This window comes from Pristiophorus japonicus, chromosome 8, assembly GCF_044704955.1.
Source record: "Pristiophorus japonicus isolate sPriJap1 chromosome 8, sPriJap1.hap1, whole genome shotgun sequence".
Taxonomy (NCBI): Eukaryota; Metazoa; Chordata; class Chondrichthyes; family Pristiophoridae; genus Pristiophorus; species Pristiophorus japonicus.
In genome coordinates this window covers 181,379,899-181,397,307 of record NC_091984.1, presented here as the reverse complement: position 1 = coordinate 181,397,307, position 17,409 = coordinate 181,379,899, and the positions used below count along the sequence as shown (strand labels likewise).

The following is a 17,409-nucleotide window of genomic DNA, read 5'->3' as shown; positions in this document are numbered from 1 at the left end:
TGCGCTAAACATTAGTAAGACAAAGGTCCTCTGCCAGCCTGTCCTCGCTGCATAGCACTGCCCCCCCAGACATCAAGATCCACGGCGTGGCCCTGGACAACGTGGACCACTTCCCCTATCTCGGGAGCCTTCTATCAACAAGAGCAGGCATTGACGACGAGATTCAACACCGCCTCCAGTGTGCCAGTACAGCCTTCAGCTGCCTGAGGAAAAGAGTGTAGACCAGTCCCTCAAAACTCACCAAGCTCATGGTATACAGGGCCGTAGTAATACCCGCCCTCCTGTATGGCTCAGAGACGTGGACTATGTACAGTAGATAACTCAAGTCGCTGGAGAAATACCACCAGCGATTTCTCTGCAAGATCCTGCAAATCCCCTGGGAGGACAGACGCACGAACGTTAGCGTCCTTGTCCAGGCCAACATCCCCAGCATTGAAGCACTGACCACACTTGATCAGCTCCACTGGGCAGGCCACATAGTTCGCATGCCAGACATGAGACTCCCAAAGCAAGTGCTCTACTCTGAACTCGTCCACTGCAAACGAGCCAAAGGCAGGCAGGGGAAACGTTACAAGGACACCCTCAAAGCCTCCCTGATAAAGTGCGACACCCCCACTGACACCTGGAAGTCCGTGGCCCAAGACCGCCCTAAGTGGAGGAAGTGCATTCGGGAGGGCGCTGAGCTCCTCGAGTATCGTCGCCAAGAGTATGCAGAAATCAAGCGCAGGCAGCAGAAGGAGCGTGCGGCAAACCACGCTCCCTGCCCACCCTTTCCCTCAACGACTATCTGTTCCACCTGTGACCGAGACTGTGATTCTCGCATTGGACTGTACAGCCACCTAAGAACTCGTTAAGAGTGGAAGCAAGTCTTCCTTGATTCCGAGGGACTGCCTATGAATGGAGAGTTTCTGGCTTGATTTCTGTGTTATCACAGCTGCTTGAATTGACCTGGGGTCCTTCAGAGTTGTATGCTTGGTGTGTGCAAGCCATGCAGTGCAACACTTTACGTATGTCACATTGAACCTTTGTGCGTACACTCGCAACAACTTTATCCAAACCAGGTCTGAGTGTTAACGTTTTACTCCATTTTTATTACAATAGTGACTCAAACGCTATTGATTTTAAATAGTCTGAGCTGGGCAGAGGTGCTTGCTGGGTGAAGGTGCATCTACGAGTCACTGTATTGATGTTTGTGATGTCATTGTGCATGTCTTGATGGATTGTGGGGTATGAAAGATCCTTGTAGCTGGGGCAGATCTACTTGGAGCAGGCCCATGAGGTCAGAATTGTGTCTGGTACAGTGGAAGTGAGGTTTTTTTTAAAGCAATGGCTGCCAAATGTACAATATAGACATGCTTTATTAAATAGCACAGCAGAAATTGCTTGTGTACTCAAGCTAGAATGTAAGCTGTCTGATGTTCACACCACTAAGCTACCAATTTTATAAGTTGAACTGTTAATGTTTGCAGCAGAAATCTGTTCACATTGCATCGCAAGTGGTCTGGATCATTGAGCCTTGTAAGGCTGTAAAGATTTTTTTTTTAAAGAAAAGGATGGGAGTGAAAATGAAATGAGTAGTTAATGTAATGGATTACTTTACTATGTATGGATCCTGATCCATTGAACAGCAAGCTGTTCACACTATACGTGATAGTTAACATCTGGTCAATACTGTTGATTTGGCTGAACCTTGTCTACAAAAAATGCCTTTCGACTTTAGTTATTCTTCTGACACATAGTAACACTGGTTCTCCTCTTACAGGGACAATAACTGAATTGCAAGTTGCATTGTCTGCTATGGTGATGGCACACAGCCTCTGTTACAGCTCATTGACACCTTCTGGCGGACAGCTATTTCAGTCGCCCGCACTAGATGTATATGGGAGGAATGCATCACGTGCGACAGCACATATCCAGAATCCATTATGCTGGCAAGCAGATTGTTTCGTACCAGAATATTATGATCCCACTGCACCTCTGGATGGAAGAGGCCTTCGGCAGGTAGATGGAACAAATGAAAACATGGACACTGGTGTAGTGTCTCCAGGATACAATCCCTTGGCAAATGGAATGAGAACTACTTCTGCAAGCTGTGAACTTAAGTACTCGGCTGTGTGAGTATCAAGAGACTCTTATCACTACTGTTGGTTAAAAGCTGGTTCAACTTGACATTGTTGAAGGTATGAGAGAAGGATTGGTGCCTTCTGTGCTGTAGCTAGTGTTTGGTCAGGGGAGACAGTTATTTTATGCAATTAGGAGAGCAATTCTTAAAATCGCTATATTATCAAAAAATAATAGGAGCTTGTAACCAAGGTAATACAATAATCATGGGGAACTTTAATCTTCATATAGACTGGGCAACACAAGTAGTCTGGAGGACAGGTTCATGGAATGTATTCGAGACAGTTCCTAGAAAAACACATCATGGACCCATCCAGGGAACAGGCTATTTTAAATCATGTATTGTGTAATGAGACAGAGTTAATTAGTACTCTCGTAAAAGATCCTCTGAGGAAAAGTGATCATAATATGATCAAATTTCACATTGAGTTTGAGAGTGAAATACTTAAATCTGAAACGAGTTTTACACTTAAATAAAGGCAATTACATAGGTATGAGGGCGAGTTGGCTAAGGTAAATTGGGAAATGAGATTAAAAGGTATGACGGTCGATAAGCAGTAGCAGACATTTAAAGAACTATTCCAAAATTCTCAACGCATACACATTCCATTGGGAAATAAAATCTCCACGGAAAAAGTGATCCATCCATGGCTAACTCATCATCATAGACAGTCCCTCAGGGTCCACACCAAAAATGAGTACTCAGGTGACCGATGAACTCACTTTAAACGGTGGAAGATGCCTGTGCATGAATTCTTTTAATGTGGGGTGGCTGTTGCACACCAGCCACCACACGGGCTTGACAGAGCAAGGTCTTGGTCCAGTGGCAAGGGGATCCAAGACGACTGGAGACCAGGCTCTGCCACATGTGCCAATACATACACACAAACTCAAACATACGCCTACTGTCCTCCTTCCTTCCTCCTTCCCACAGGGCCACTCTCTACATGGAATTCATACCATGGCTAACTAAAGAAGCTGCGGATAGTATTAGATTAAAAGAAGAGGCTTATAATGTTGCGAAGAATAGTAGTAATCCTGAGGATTGGGAGAGCTTTAGAAACCAGCATAGAATGACCAAAAAATTGATAATGGAGAAAATAGAATATGAGAGTAAACTAGCAAGAAATATAAAACAGATTGTAAGAGCTTCTACAAGTAGGTTCAAAGGAAGAGAGATTGGTCCCTTAGAGGCTGAGACAGGTGACATTTTAATGGGGAATAAGGAAATGGCAGAGACTTAAAATATTTTGTATCTGTCTTCACAGTAGAAGACACAAAAAGCATACCAAAAATAGTGGGGAACTAAGGGGCTAATAAGAGTGAGTAACTTAAAGTAATTAATATCAGCAGAGAAAAAGGTTTTCTTCTGTTTAAGTAGTGATGTGTATCAGAGTTATTTCTCTCCTCCTGTAAAAATAAGATAAAATCATTACTAGCAAGAACTTTACAATATGAAACTCCATATCACTTGCAACTCGAGGAACACAGAACTGCAACCACAGCATCAGCCAAGGAACAGTGGTACATTACTCTACATCCATCTATATAATGAAAAGTTTTGTATCCTTCACGTGCCCCAAGCACATGGGAAAGTGCCCACTATGTGCACAAGGCAACATCTGCTCGTACTATTAAAGTGACACATCAGGGCAGGTGTTTTATGTTAAATCGTCATATTACAATCTTCCTGCATTGGTAGTACTCAAGTTATACAATGGTTGTACCTCTTCAGTCTGGGACTCGTTAGTCCAGAAACATCCCTGATCCAGCATCACTCCCGGCGGGGGTGGCGTCCCGCACTGCTCATGGAGGTTCCCGCGCTGTTCATGGAGGTAAGTGGGTTGGGAAAGGAAAGGAAAGGGCAGGCAGCTGACTGAGGCACCGATTCTGAGCGACGAAATGTTGCGCAGTAGGCTTTTCTGCGCGGCGCAAGCACAGAATGCGGTCGGGTCGTTGTCAGCAGTTGCCTCCAGAAAAAGAGCACTAAACCAGCACCGCGAGAGAGGGAGGCTCGAGATTTCAGTGTGGTGTTTTCCCGCTTTTCCTAGCTCTGTGCAGAGCTGCTGCTTTGTGTGGGTGATGTCCTGGTTTCCTGGTTTTCGGCGCAGAGAGGGAGTGAGGCCGGAGTTTTGCAGCCGAAGCATGGCGGAGGCGTTCAGGCTCCCAAGCGCTGTCATCAGGACCCGGTAAGTCTGGGTCACCGTGACCTCCCAAGGGTGCCGGATTGGAAAGGTACAGCCTGTACTCTGTTCTGTCAGTAAACACCATTGTTAGTATCCTCTGGTAAAGGCAGTTCTTTATTAACTATTAAAACCCCAACAACTTCACTGTCTCTACTTTTTTGGTGTGTATTTTTTCCTCAAGTATAAGCAACATAGCAGAAATGTCATTAATGAAACACCAGGAATATGCATCACCTATAGGAAAGTCACAATGAGGGGGCACTGTGCTATCTCTTCTCACAAGTTCACCACAGTAAGGGCAAAGACTGTAGGCCTTCCCATTTCAAAATCCTGGGACAGGTTTAGTTCAGACTCAAACTACAAAGTTCTTCTGCAAAATATAACCAGTCGCGTGTTAGAATTTTATTGCTGCTTTTTAAGTTCATTGCATTTTCCCATCTTATATTGAGTCAGTAGGTTAAAACAACCTATTTAAGCACTGTGCTACTATGACAAAGTACTTTGTGTCTGGTTCAGAATCAATATGGAAAGAGACATTAAAACAACTTGTCATAAGAGCATAAGAATTAGGAGTAGAAGTAGAACATACGGTCTTTTGAGCTGATCTGCCATTCACTAAGGTCATGGCTGATCCTCGACCTCAACTCCACTTTCCTGCCCAATCCCCATATCCCTTGATTTCCCTTAGAGTCCAAAAATCTATCTATCTCAGTCTTCAACATACTCAATGACTCAGTATCCATAACCTTTTGGGATAGAGAATTTCAAAGCTTCACAACCCTCAGTGCGAAAATTCCTCCTCATCTCTGTCTTAAATGGCTGACCCCTTATCCTGAGACTATGCTCCCTTGTTCTCGATTCTCTAGCCAGGGGAAACAACCTCTCAGCATTTACTCTGTCAATCTCCCTAAGAATCTTATTTATTTCAATTAGATCACCTCTCATTCTTCTAAACTGCAGAGAGAATAGGCTCAATCTCTCCTCTAAGGACAACCCTCTCATCACAGGGACCAATCTAGTGAACCTTTGTTGCATCGCCTCTAAGGCAAGTAAGTCCTTTCTCAGATAAGGAAACCAAAACTGTGCACAGTACTCCAGGTGTGGTCTCACCAAAGCCCTGTACAATTGTAATAAGACTTCTTTACTCTTGTACTCCAAACCCCTTGCAATAAACGGCAACATGCCCTTTGCCTTCCTAATTGTTAGCTGTACTTGCATGCTAATTTTGTGTTTTCTGTACAAGGACACCCAAATCTCTCAGAACGCCAACATTTACTAATTTCGCACCATTTTTAAAAAAAACATGTTTTTCTCTTATCAAAGTGAATAACCTCACATTTCCCCACATTATACTCCATCTGCCACTTATTGCCCACTCATTTAACCTGTCTATACCCTTTTTCAGGCTCTTTTTGAGTCCTCCTCACAGCTTACATTCCCACCTCGCTTTCTATAGTCAACAAACTTGGATACATTGCCCTCGGTCCCTTCATCTAAGTCATTAATATAGACTGTAACTAGCTGAGGCCCCAGCACTGATCTTGCGGCACCCCACTAATTACAGCCTGCCAACTTGAAAATGACCCGTTTATCCCTACTCTCTGTTTTCTGTCCATTAACCAATCTTCTATCGATGCTAATATATTACCCCCCACCCCATAAGCCCTTGTCTTGCATAGAAACCTTTTATGTGGCACCTTATCAAATGCCTTTTGGAAATCCAAATATATTACATCCACAGGTTCCTTTTATCTACTCTGCTAGTTACATCCTCAAAAAACTCTAAATATAAACACTATTTCCCTTTCATAAAACCATGTTGACCAGGATATAGAGGCACTGGAGAGGGTGCAGAGAAGATTTACGTGGATGATACCGGAAATGTGAGGGTATATGTATTGGAAAAGATTTCTCTTGAAAAAGAAAGGCTGAGGGGTGAACATAGAGGTCTTTACAATTATGAAAGGTTTTGATAGAGTGAATACAGAGAGAATGTTTCCACTTGTGGGGAAGAGCATAACTAGAGGCCATCAATATAAGATAATCACCAAGAAATCCAATAGGGAATTCAGAAGAAACCTCTTTATCCAAAGAGTGATGAGAATGTGGAACTCGCTACCACAGGGAGTAGTTGAAGCGAATAGTATAGATGCATTTAAGGGGAGGCTAGACAAACATACGATGGAGAAGGGAATAGAGGGTTATGCTGATAGAATTAGATGAGGAAAGACTGAAGGAGGCTCGAGTGGAGCAAAAACGCCAGCATGGACTGGTTGGGCCGAATGGCTTCTTTCTGTGCCGTATATCCCATGTAAGACTCTGCCTAATAATATGATTTTCTAAGTGTCTTTTTGCCACTTCCTTAATGATAAATTCCAGCATTTTCCTAACGACTGATGTCAGGCTAACTGTTTTTCCTTTCCCTCCTTTCTTGAATAGCGGGGTTACAGTTCTAAAATATAGGGAATTTTGGAAGATCACAGCCAATGCATGCACTATCTCTGCAGGCACCTTTTTTTAGAACCCTAGGATGTAGACCATCAGGTGCAGAGGATTTGTCATCTTTTAGTCCCATTAGTTTCTCCAGTACTTTTACATCCTGCTTTCTCTTTTTCCCCATTTTTTATTTTCCGCCAGTTCTTGTCAACCCCTCCCCTTCTCCTGAAAGCATTGATTTGCTGGGTACAGTTTCACCTGCACCAGTTGTTCTCCAATATCTCATCCAAGTGCTCATGCTCCACCGCTGTGAACCTAGACAGTGAGTATTTGCAGTTTGTTCGACTGCGAGAGCCATCCCCCAATCTCGTTCTCACCTGACCACCGCACATCTGCAATTCCAGCATGGGTTCACTAGATAGCAACAACGACAGCAACTGCTTGCATTTATTTATAAGGCAACTTAATGTAAAGAAACTTCCCCAGGTGTTTCACAAATGGGTGCAAGGAAACAGGCACCAAGCCAGAAAGAAGTACTTACGAGGGTGGTCAAAGAGCATTGCATTTCAAGAAGGATTTCAAAGGTGTAGAGTGGAGAGAGGGGCAGAAATATTTAGGGGAGGGAGTTTCAGATAGTGGGCTGAGGTGGCTATGCTCGGCTCTGCCACAAATAGTGGGATGGATGGAGGGTGAGATATACAAGAGACCAGAGTCAGAGGAATAGAGTGTTTGAGAAGGGCTATAGGGCTGGAAAAGATTGCAGATATAAATGAGGGGCTTGTAATCTTAGCAACCAGTAACAGGAACCCTGCTCACTTTACCTCAACTGTCTCCCTAGCTGCAATTGACCAACACAAGCTGGTCTTTGTCCCAGAATCAATTGCGATCTGATGCAGGTGACATAAACATACCTAAAATCAGTGACAGTAGTTAGTTATGTGGGGTTGGTAGAAATGCTACGAGGTCTACTTTTATATAGGTTAAGTCTCCTACTCTGGGAAGATCCTTGATCACCTGTGCTGGCTCCAGCCTCTCATTGCAAATGTTTAGAAGGCACTGGCTCCTTTGACTTTCCTGGAGCAGCACATTCAGGAGGTTTGGTTGTCATGGAAGCCTTGAGCTGAGAAGACTGTTATGGTGCAAGTGTGCACTTATGGTACAATTGGGAATATTTCCTACTGTGGCATCAAGCCAATATAACAAACTTTAACCTGCAGTCACTGAACCTTGCTGTGTCACTGGAGTCAGTGACTGTGCATGACACTCTTTATGATGTCAGTGGGATGGCATTATGTGACCGGGTTTGCCCCTGTCTGTGTTACTTGGAGATGCCATGTTTACCATGGTGTGTGTCTAATTATTACTTGAAATCTGCACCAGTGTGTTTATGCATTCAGAGAAAGGCGACATGTCAGTATCCCAAAACTAAGCAGGTTTTCAAGATCTTAAGGACTTCGATTACCGATGGCACTTTGGAGTCTAAAAGAATTCTACAACATCACGTTACAATTTTATAGAAAAATCTCTTTTTTAAGCAGGTAGAATTTACTTCAATGTATTTTTTAAAATTTAAGTGGCCAGTGCTCAAAAAGGAGTGATTTAATAATGAATAGTTCTTGTCGTTTTTATGGTTTCTTGTTTTCCAACTAACATCCATTTCTGCCTTATGCAGGAGGAATGAGTTTTGTTCCAGACGGAAGCACAAGCGGGAGCAGGAGGAGGATGAGTGAGTATCTTTGTAAAGCCCTGTATTCTGCTGTGTTACAGGGATTATGAGCTAGAAATTGCTGCAATGGTGGGTTTGGCAGCAAATGGTGTTAATTGTGCAGACATTTGTAATAGCCAGTTTGCCCAAATGGATGCGTTGCCTGTATGTGTGTGCATATATGCTCACGTGAACACCTGTGTTATGCTGCTAGAACTGGTGGCGTATGGAATTCCATTGTTGATTGGCACCACTGTTTTTGTCAGAAGCATCAAACTGTAGGTTTTGAGCGCTCAGTCCCAGTTATTTGCCTACTTTTAAGTTGGAGTTACTTCTCTCTTGAATAATAACTATCGCTAATTGTTGTACACTCGCCTCTGGTGACTCTACAATCCCAATATCCATGTTTAGAATTTTGATCAGATTAGTTGTTGTTGCCTGGTAATAAGTAAGTTGGAGTCTGCGCGTGTGTGCAGTAGCTCCTGGCCCCCAGATTCTGTGTGCGTGTGCTGCTGGCTGTGTGGAAGGGGCCGAATGGGCTCCCGGAGCGGGCAGAATGCCGATTTCCAGCCTGCAGCACGCAGCCCCTAGCTCTGGCTGAATGAGCTCCTGGAGTGGGCAGAGTGCTGATTTCCAGCCTGCAGCACGCAGCCCGTAGCCCTGGCCGGGCTCCCGGCGCTCCCGAACGGGTAGGTGTGGTAGGAACTTTTTATTTTTTATTTATTGATTCATTGAATGAATTTTTAAATTTATTTTATTTATCATTTATTATTGATGGTTCTTTATTTTTAAAAGTGAAGTGTTTAGTGCTTTGGAAAATCCCCTAACTTCCCTTCTCCCCCTCCCCCCCTCCTCCCCCCGCCATCTCTGGCTACCTACGCCTAATTCTAAAGTGTACGCAAGGTTTTTCAGAGCATACAAAAGTCGACACTTGCTCCGTTCTAAGTTAGTTTGGAGTAACTTTTCGGTGCCTTAACTTGAAAAACTGACATAAGTGGTTGGTAACGCCCCCTTTTGAAAAAAAACGGAACTAAACTAAAATGAAACTAAACTAACTCACTAGAACTGGAGCAAACTAAATGCTGAGAATTGCGATTTCTAAGATACTCCAACCATAAGTTTGAGTTGCTCCAAAAAAAAGGAGCAACTCCACTTGAAACTTGGTCCCTAGTAAACGGGTAGTAAGAGGAGGAGTGGGGCCAATTAGGGACCAAAATGGAGACCTATGCATGGAGTCAAGAGGGCATGGCTGAAGTACTAAATTATTACTTTACCAAAGAAGAAGATGCTGCCAAAGTCATTGTGAAAGAGGAGGTAGTTAAGATATTGGATGGGACAAAAATCGATAAAGAGGAAGTACTAGAAAGGCTGTCTGTACTTACAATAGATAAGTCACCACGACCGGATGGGATGCATCCTAGGATGCTGAGGGAAATAAAGGTGGAAATTGCAGATGTACTGACCATAATCTTCCAATCCTCCTTAGATACAGGGGTGGTGCCAGAGGTGTGGAGAATTGCAAATGTTACATCTTGTTGAAAAATGCATGCAAGAATAAACCCAGGAACTACAGGCCAGTCAGTTTAACCTCGGTAGTGGGGAAACTTTTATAAACAATAATCCAGGGCAAAATTAACAGTCACTTAAACAAGTGTGAATTAATTAAGGAAAGCCAGCACGGATTTGTTGAAGGCAAATTGTGTTTAACTAACTTGATTGAGTTTTTGGGCAGAGGAAATGTTTTAAGGATGCCCTCAAAGTCTCCTTGATAAAATGCAACATCCCCACTGACACCTGGGAGTTCCTAGCCAAAGACTGCCCTAAGTGGAGAAAGTGCATCCGAGAGGGCGCTGAGCACCTTGAATCTCATCGCCGAGAGCATGCAGAAAACAAGCACAGACAGCGGAAGGAGCGTGCGGCAAACCAGTCCCACCCACCCATTCCTTCAATGACTGTCCCACCTGTGACAGAGACTGTAATTCCCGTATTAGTTCAGTCACCTAAGAACTCACTTTTACAGTGGAAGCAAGTCTTCCTCGATTTCGAGGGACTGCCTATGATGATGATGATGATTTTTTAATGAGGTAATAGAGAAGGTTGATGAGGGCAATGTGGTGTACATGGACCTCTAAAGGGTGTTTGATAAAATGCCATATAATAGTCTTGCCTCCAAAATTCAAGCCCATGGAATAAAGGGGACAGTGGCAGCATGGATACGAAATTGGCTAAGTGACAGGAAACTGAGAGTAGCGGTAAATGGTTGATTTTTGGACTGGAGGAAGGTATAAAATGGTGTTCCCAGGGGTCGACTGCTTTTCTTGATGTATATTAATGACTTGGGGACTTGGGTGTACAGGGCACAATTTCAAAATGTGCAGATGACACAAAACTTGGAAGTATAGTGAACAGTGATAATGATGGTGATAGATAAAGTGCGAAGTGATGCATAATGGTAGCAAGAACGAGAAGAGGCAATATAAATAAAGGCTAGTACAATTCTAAAGGGGGTGCAGGGACAGAGAGACCTGGGGGTATATGTGCACAAATAATTGAAGGTGGTAGGGCAGGTTGAGAAAGCAGTTTAAAAAAGTCTACGGGGTCCTGGGCTTCATAAATAGATGCAAAGAGTACAAAAATAAGGAAGTTATGATGAAACTTTATAAAACTCGAGACTGGCCTCAAGTGGAGTATTGTGTCCAGTTCTGTGCATCGCACTTTAGGAAGGATGTGAAGGTCTAATGGAGGGTGCAGAAAAGATTTACAAGAATGGTTCCAGGGATGAGGAACTTCAGTTATGTGGATAGGTTGGAGAAACTGAGATTGTTATTCTTTGAGCAGAGAAGATTGAGAGGAGATTTGTTGGAGGTATTCAAAACCATGAGGTTAAGCAACACTTCAGTTTTAAAATTCTCAACCTCGTTTTCAAATTCCTCCATGGCCTCGCCCGTCCCTATCTCTGCAATCTCCTCTAGCCCTACAACCCTCCGAGATATCTGCACTCCTCAAATTCTGGCCTCTTGAGCATCCCTGATATTAATTGCTCCACCACTGCCTTCAGCTGCCTAGGCCTTAAGCTCGGGAATTCCCTGATTAAACCTCTGCACCTCTCTACCTCTTTTCCTCCTTTAAGATTCTCCTTTAAAACCTACATCTTTGACCAAGCTTTTGGCCTAATATCGTCTTATGTAGCTCGGTGTCAAATTTTGGTTGATAACGCTTCTGTGAAGTGCCTTGAGATGTTTTACTACGTTTGAGGCACTATATAAAAGCAAGTTGTTGTTGGGGCAATAACGGTCGAGGCTAATTTTCAGCAGGCCTCATTCAACAAGGACTGGAAACAAGGACTAAACGGTGGCACAATTGAGGAACAGTGGAGGACTTTTAAGGCGCTCTTTCATAATGCGCAACAAAAATATATTCCAGTGAAAAAGAAGGGCGGCAAGAGAAGGGATAAGCAGCCGTGGATAACCAAGGAAATAAAGGAAAGTATCAAATCAAAGACCAATGCATATAAGGTGGCCAAGGTTAGTGGGAAACTAGAGGATTGGGAAAATTTTAAGCAACAGCAAAGAATGACTAAAAAAGCAATAAAGAAAGGAAAGATAGATTCCGAAGGTAAACTTGCGCAAAACATAAAAACAGATAGTAAAAGCTTTTACAGATATATAAAATGGAAAAGAGTGACTAAAGTAAATGTTGGTCCCTTAGAAGATGAAAAGGGGGATTTAATAATGGGAAATGTGGAAATGGCTGAGACCTTAAACAATTATTTTGCTTCTGTCTTCACAGTGGAAGACACAAAAACCATGCCAAAATTTGCAGGCCACAGGAATGTGAGAAGGGAGGACCTTGAGACAATCACTATCACTAGGGGGGTAGTGCTGGACAGGCTAATGGGACTCAAGGTAGACAAGTCCCCTGGTCCTGATGAAATGCATCCCAGGGTATTAAAAGAGATGGCGGAAGTTATAGCAGATGCATTCGTTATAATCTACCAAAATTCTCTGGACTCTGGGGAGGTACCAGCGGATTGGAAAGCAGCTAATGTAACGCCTCTGTTTAAAAAAAGGGGGCAAGCAAAAGGCAGGTAACTATAGGCCGGTTAGTTTAACATCTGTAGTGGGGAAAATGCTTGAAACTATCATTAAGGAAGAAATAGCGGGACATCTAAATAGGAATAGTGCAATCAAGCAGACGCAGCATGGATTCATGAAAGGGAAATCATGTTTAACTAACTTACTGGAATTCTTTGAGGATATAACGAGCATGGTGGATAGAGGTGTACCGATGGATGTGGTGTATTTAGATTTCCAAAAGGCATTCGATAAGGTGCCACACAAAAGGTTACTGCAGAAGATAAAGGTACGCGGAGTCAGAGGAAATGTATTAGCATGGATAGAGAATTGGCTGCCGAACAGAAAGCAGAGAGTCGGGATAAATGGGCCCTTTTCCGTTTGGAAATCAGTGGTTAGTGGTGTGCCACAGGGATCAGTGCTGGGACCACAACTGTTTACAATATACATAGATGACCTAGAAGAGGGGACAGAGTGTAGTGCAACAAAATTTGCAGATGACACTAGTGGGAAAGCGGGTTGTGTAGAGGACTCGGAGAGGCTGCAAGGAGATTTGGATAGGTTAAGCGAATGGGCTAAGGTTTACAATGTCGGAAAGTGTGAGGTCATCCACCTTGGGGGAAAAAAACAGTAAAAGGGAATATTATTTGAATGGGGAGAAATTACAACATGCTGTGGTGCAGAGGGACCTGGGGGTCCTTGTGCATGATTCCCAAAAGGTTAGTTTGCAGGTGCAGCAGGTAATCAGGAAGGCGAATGGAATGTTGGCCTTCATTGCGAGAGGGATGGAGTACAAAAGCAGGGAGGTCCTGCTGCAACTGTATAGGGTATTGGTAAGGCCGCACATGGAGTACTGCGTGCAGTTTTGGTCACCTTAAGGAAGGATATATTAGCTTTGGAAGGGGTACAGAGACGATTCACTCGGCTGATTCCAGAAATGAGGGGGTTACCTTATGATGATAGATTGAGTAGACTGGGTCTTTACTCGTTGGAGTTCAGAAGGATGAAGGGTGATCTTATAGAAACATTTAAAATCATGAAAGGGATAGACAAGATAGAGGCAGAGAGGTTGTTTCCACTGGTCGTGGAGACTAGAACTAGGGGGCACAGCCTCAAAATACGGAGGAGCCAATTTAAAACCGAGTTGAGAAAGAATTTCTTCTCCCAGAGGGTTGTGAATCTGGAATTCTCTGCCCAAGGAAGCAGTTGAGGCTAGCTCATTGAATGTTTTCAAGTCAAAGATCGATAGATTTTTAACCAATAAGGGAATTAAGGGTTACGGGGAGAGGGCGGGTAAGTGGAGCTGAGTCCACGATCAGATCAGCCATGATCTTATTGAATGGTGGAGCAGGTTCGAGGGGCTCGATGGCCTACTCCTGTTCCTAATTCTTATGTTCTAACAACGATTGAGTGGGAATTCCAACTGTGTTTGTTCATTCTCTTTTCTCCCCATTACCCTCTTCCCCATTGTCCCCAATGACTTCTGCTATCCTGCCTGATATCAGCTAACTGAACACAGACCAGTGATGGAATTAGGGTCTTGCTTGACTGTATGGCACACCACACTGGTACAGTTTGTAATCAAGCCACTCGGGAATGTTGGTGAATTTTGTAATTAAGTGCTTCACAGCACTGCAGGGACCTGGCATGTAGGATTGGGTGAGATCCTCCACTATCTTCAGCTCCGGTGAGATCGGTGTCCTTGTTCTTGGTGGGGAGTTTTTGTTAATCACAATCACTTTCCCTCGCCACCTCCCACCCCCTACTTGTCTCCCCTTCTCATTGTAGCGGAGTTTAGTCATGTTTCCACAGGTGCACGCAGGGTTGACTTGATCACGAGCAGGATTCCTAGATGGATTCTTATTTGCCCCACCTGTCCTAGTCCAAGAGAGCTGAGACCAAGTGTAGTGTTCTAACTGCTGCCTTAGTTGAGATTGGCTAACTCAGAACTTCTGTATGGGTGCTTAAAGCATCACCTGGTTGCAGTACTAAACTATACAGCTCGGAAGTAAGCCTTTGGGCTCAGTGTTGGTATCTGAGTGTCCTGCACCTTTAAATACTTGTAAATCTTTGTAAATAATTTCTAAAGAATATCTTTGGTTTCCATAGGAATGAATGGAGTTGTTAAATAGGATATCCTATTGCTATTTGTACATTTGTATCCTATTAACATTTTGCTTTTAATCTCTCTCAGTTCTCCTGCTCAAAAGAAACGTGTAACCGAGAAGATGCTGGACTGCCTGGTGACTTCGGTAAACATTTCATGTAGCTCTTGGCCTGACAATGCATACCCCCAGGGAAATGGGGTATCTGATGTTGCCTCCACTTCTTGGCAGGTTGAATCTACCTCACAGGAATTTAGGGTGGCTGAGAAAAAAGAGGCCTGTGTGGAAATGAAACCGGATCCAAGTCGAGAGGGACTGGAGAAGCTGAGGGAAATTGAAAATCGGTAGGAGCAATCTGCTAAACTCAATTTTTGCATTGAATCAGTTTGGGTTTGGGTGGTCAGAGCCTGCATATTCCCCATTCTGCTGACATAATGTACTTCTGTAAAATAGTATTGCTGTTTGGGGCTATCATAACCTTCCTTGCACTATGGAAGAAATTGCATCAGTGATAAACTGGCTCGAGTTCTATGAAGCTTCCCAAAATCCATAACCAGGGTAAAGATCTGCGACAAGAACAGTTAGGAGAGGAAAACTGGTCAGTTTTGATGGGGAAAGAGGAGGAGAAAAGAAAGGTACATGAACCACAGTTTGAACCAGCTGATATTTGAACATCTGATAGTAAGAAAATAATCATGCAGTTGGTGGCTGTGCTTTTGAACCCCAAGGGTTTTATTGCTGGTGACTTTTAAAAGGGTTAATGGTGATGAATGTTGATATAATGATCTGAAAGCAAAACAGGAAGTAAAGTGGAAAATATATTTTCTGACTCTTGAGGGGCAAGGAGAGAATAGGCAGTGATCCTGGAGGCCCGAGAGAAATCACTGACTGCATCACTTGGGAGTTGGGGGAGACTGACTGGAAACCTCCCTGCAGAGATGTTGCAGATCTCCCGAAGTATTGTCCATTTCAATTTATTAAGCATAATAAACAGTAAGTATTTAATAGAGCTATAGAAAGCGAGAGAACAAAATGATGAGGCACATGTCGAGCAAGTGATGTATACAGTTCCGAGCCTTTTAATCATTGTACTCAATATTGAGGTGGTGTGAGTTAGATTATTTCAGTTCAGTACTTGATGGGAAGTTCAGTTGCCGATCTGAATCAGACGTGTTTTAGCCAAATTTGTGATTAGCAGAACTTTTGCATGTAATTGAGCCCCAAATGTTTAATACTGGGGAGTCATTAGAAGCTACGAAATCTCCTAGAAATGGTGGGTGCTACTGCTACGTTGCTGGTAGACGCAGATGAAGTTGCTAATAATTGTATTTATAGCCCTCCTCTGCTTTTGAAGGGGTTCAGTGAGACTCCTTGTTCTTTGTTTGAATAATATCAATAGTTTCCCACTCCCCAGGCTTGTTCCGGGAGATCCAGAAGCTGATGGAATTGAAATTTCGGACATGCCTGTGCTGGTCTTGTCCGACTCTCTCCAAGAAGAACTGAGAAATGGTCTGGAACAAATTTTGCCTCGTAAAATAATGGAATCCCTGTAAGTGTGATCTACATTTCCCCATTACACAGCATTCACCTATCTGGAGAGTGAGGGATTAGGCAGAGTTAGGAATGTTTGTTTTTCCTCATGCTCTTCCCCTTTCTTTTCAAATGAATGCTGCGCAGTCACTTTGATTTATCATTGCCCCACACTAATGATTTGTGTGTGTGTGGGAGGTGTGGGAGGGGAGGAGAGGTGTTAGGTGGCACAGCAGACTCTGAACTCTAATCTTATGCAGACTGATGAGATGCAGGGTTTCCCTCTCAGTAAAATTCCAAAGTTAAGTATGTCTGGGCCATTCCACAGAACAAAATGAATCAAATGGGGAGTTGTGCTGTGAGTCCACAAGGATGGCTAGTGTGAGGACCAGAAATGTTACAGTAGTGAAGTAGAGTGTGTCTTTTTAAAATGCTGATTTGAGGTATATTGTGGGAGCAGAGCAGAAATTTACTTTTATGTAACCCATGCTGTACCAGAATGGGGATGCTTGATTGATGGCTGTCAAAAGACTCTGTCATTTCATTGTGGAGAAAGTAATTTAACCATGTTAAGGGTTAAGAATGAAACCTTTTGGGATTGAAGGTTTGGGGAGGGAAGGTAACATATTTCATTTGCTAGAGAACCACAGATAACTGAGAAAATACACTTTTATCTACAGTGGGTGTTGGATTTAATATCAGTGGCTAGGGTATCCCATAGTTAAGATGTGGAACCTGACATTATACCCTCCGTGCAGTTATCAAGTGATAATGATTAGTTGAGAAATGCCACTCCTGGAATAAGCATTTTTCCTCATCTATTTGTTCTGTAAGTTTACTTGTTTTAGTATCCAAATTTTCCTGAGGATAGTGGACAAGTCTGTCTGAACTTTCGCCCACTGTATCACTAAACAACAGAATGATCGGTCTTTGCAGTCTGATTTGGCTAAGGTTTCCAGTGAAGACATGACTGAGTTTCTGTAATCTTCCCTGGAAATCTTTACTTGACTAAGGACAATGTTTTGTTTAACCCGCCTTCCAGTTAACTGCATCAACAGAAAAACATTTTTCTCATACCATTTATGTGGGCCTTTTGTGTACTTTTTTGCAAAGGTGTCTATTCAATTTAGGATTGCTGAAAGAATGTGAGGAGTGGGAGGGGGTAATAACTGACTCATTAAATGATGTGGTTGCCAGGAATGGAATATTGTGAAAGGTCAATCAGTTTGTGCACACTCGTCCTAGTATAGTAA

At 43.2% G+C, this 17,409-nt stretch overlaps 1 protein-coding gene across 4 annotated transcripts in view; it reads left to right on the top strand.

Annotated features, from left to right (window-relative positions):
- ccdc117 (coiled-coil domain containing 117) overlaps positions 1-17,409 on the top strand; it is a 68,421-nt gene that overhangs the window by 5,570 nt on the left and 45,442 nt on the right. For all 4 annotated transcript variants that reach the window (XR_011594127.1, XM_070887634.1, XM_070887631.1 and 1 more), the window contains exons 2-5: positions 1,763-2,114; positions 8,416-8,469; positions 14,716-14,970; positions 16,041-16,175. Coding sequence is in view for 3 of the 4 variants with exons in the window: in XM_070887634.1 (XP_070743735.1) it covers positions 1,798-2,114; positions 8,416-8,469; positions 14,716-14,970; positions 16,041-16,175 (761 nt within the window). In the remaining variant the exon portion in view is untranslated. The remainder of the gene's footprint in view (positions 1-1,762; positions 2,115-8,415; positions 8,470-14,715; positions 14,971-16,040; positions 16,176-17,409) is intronic.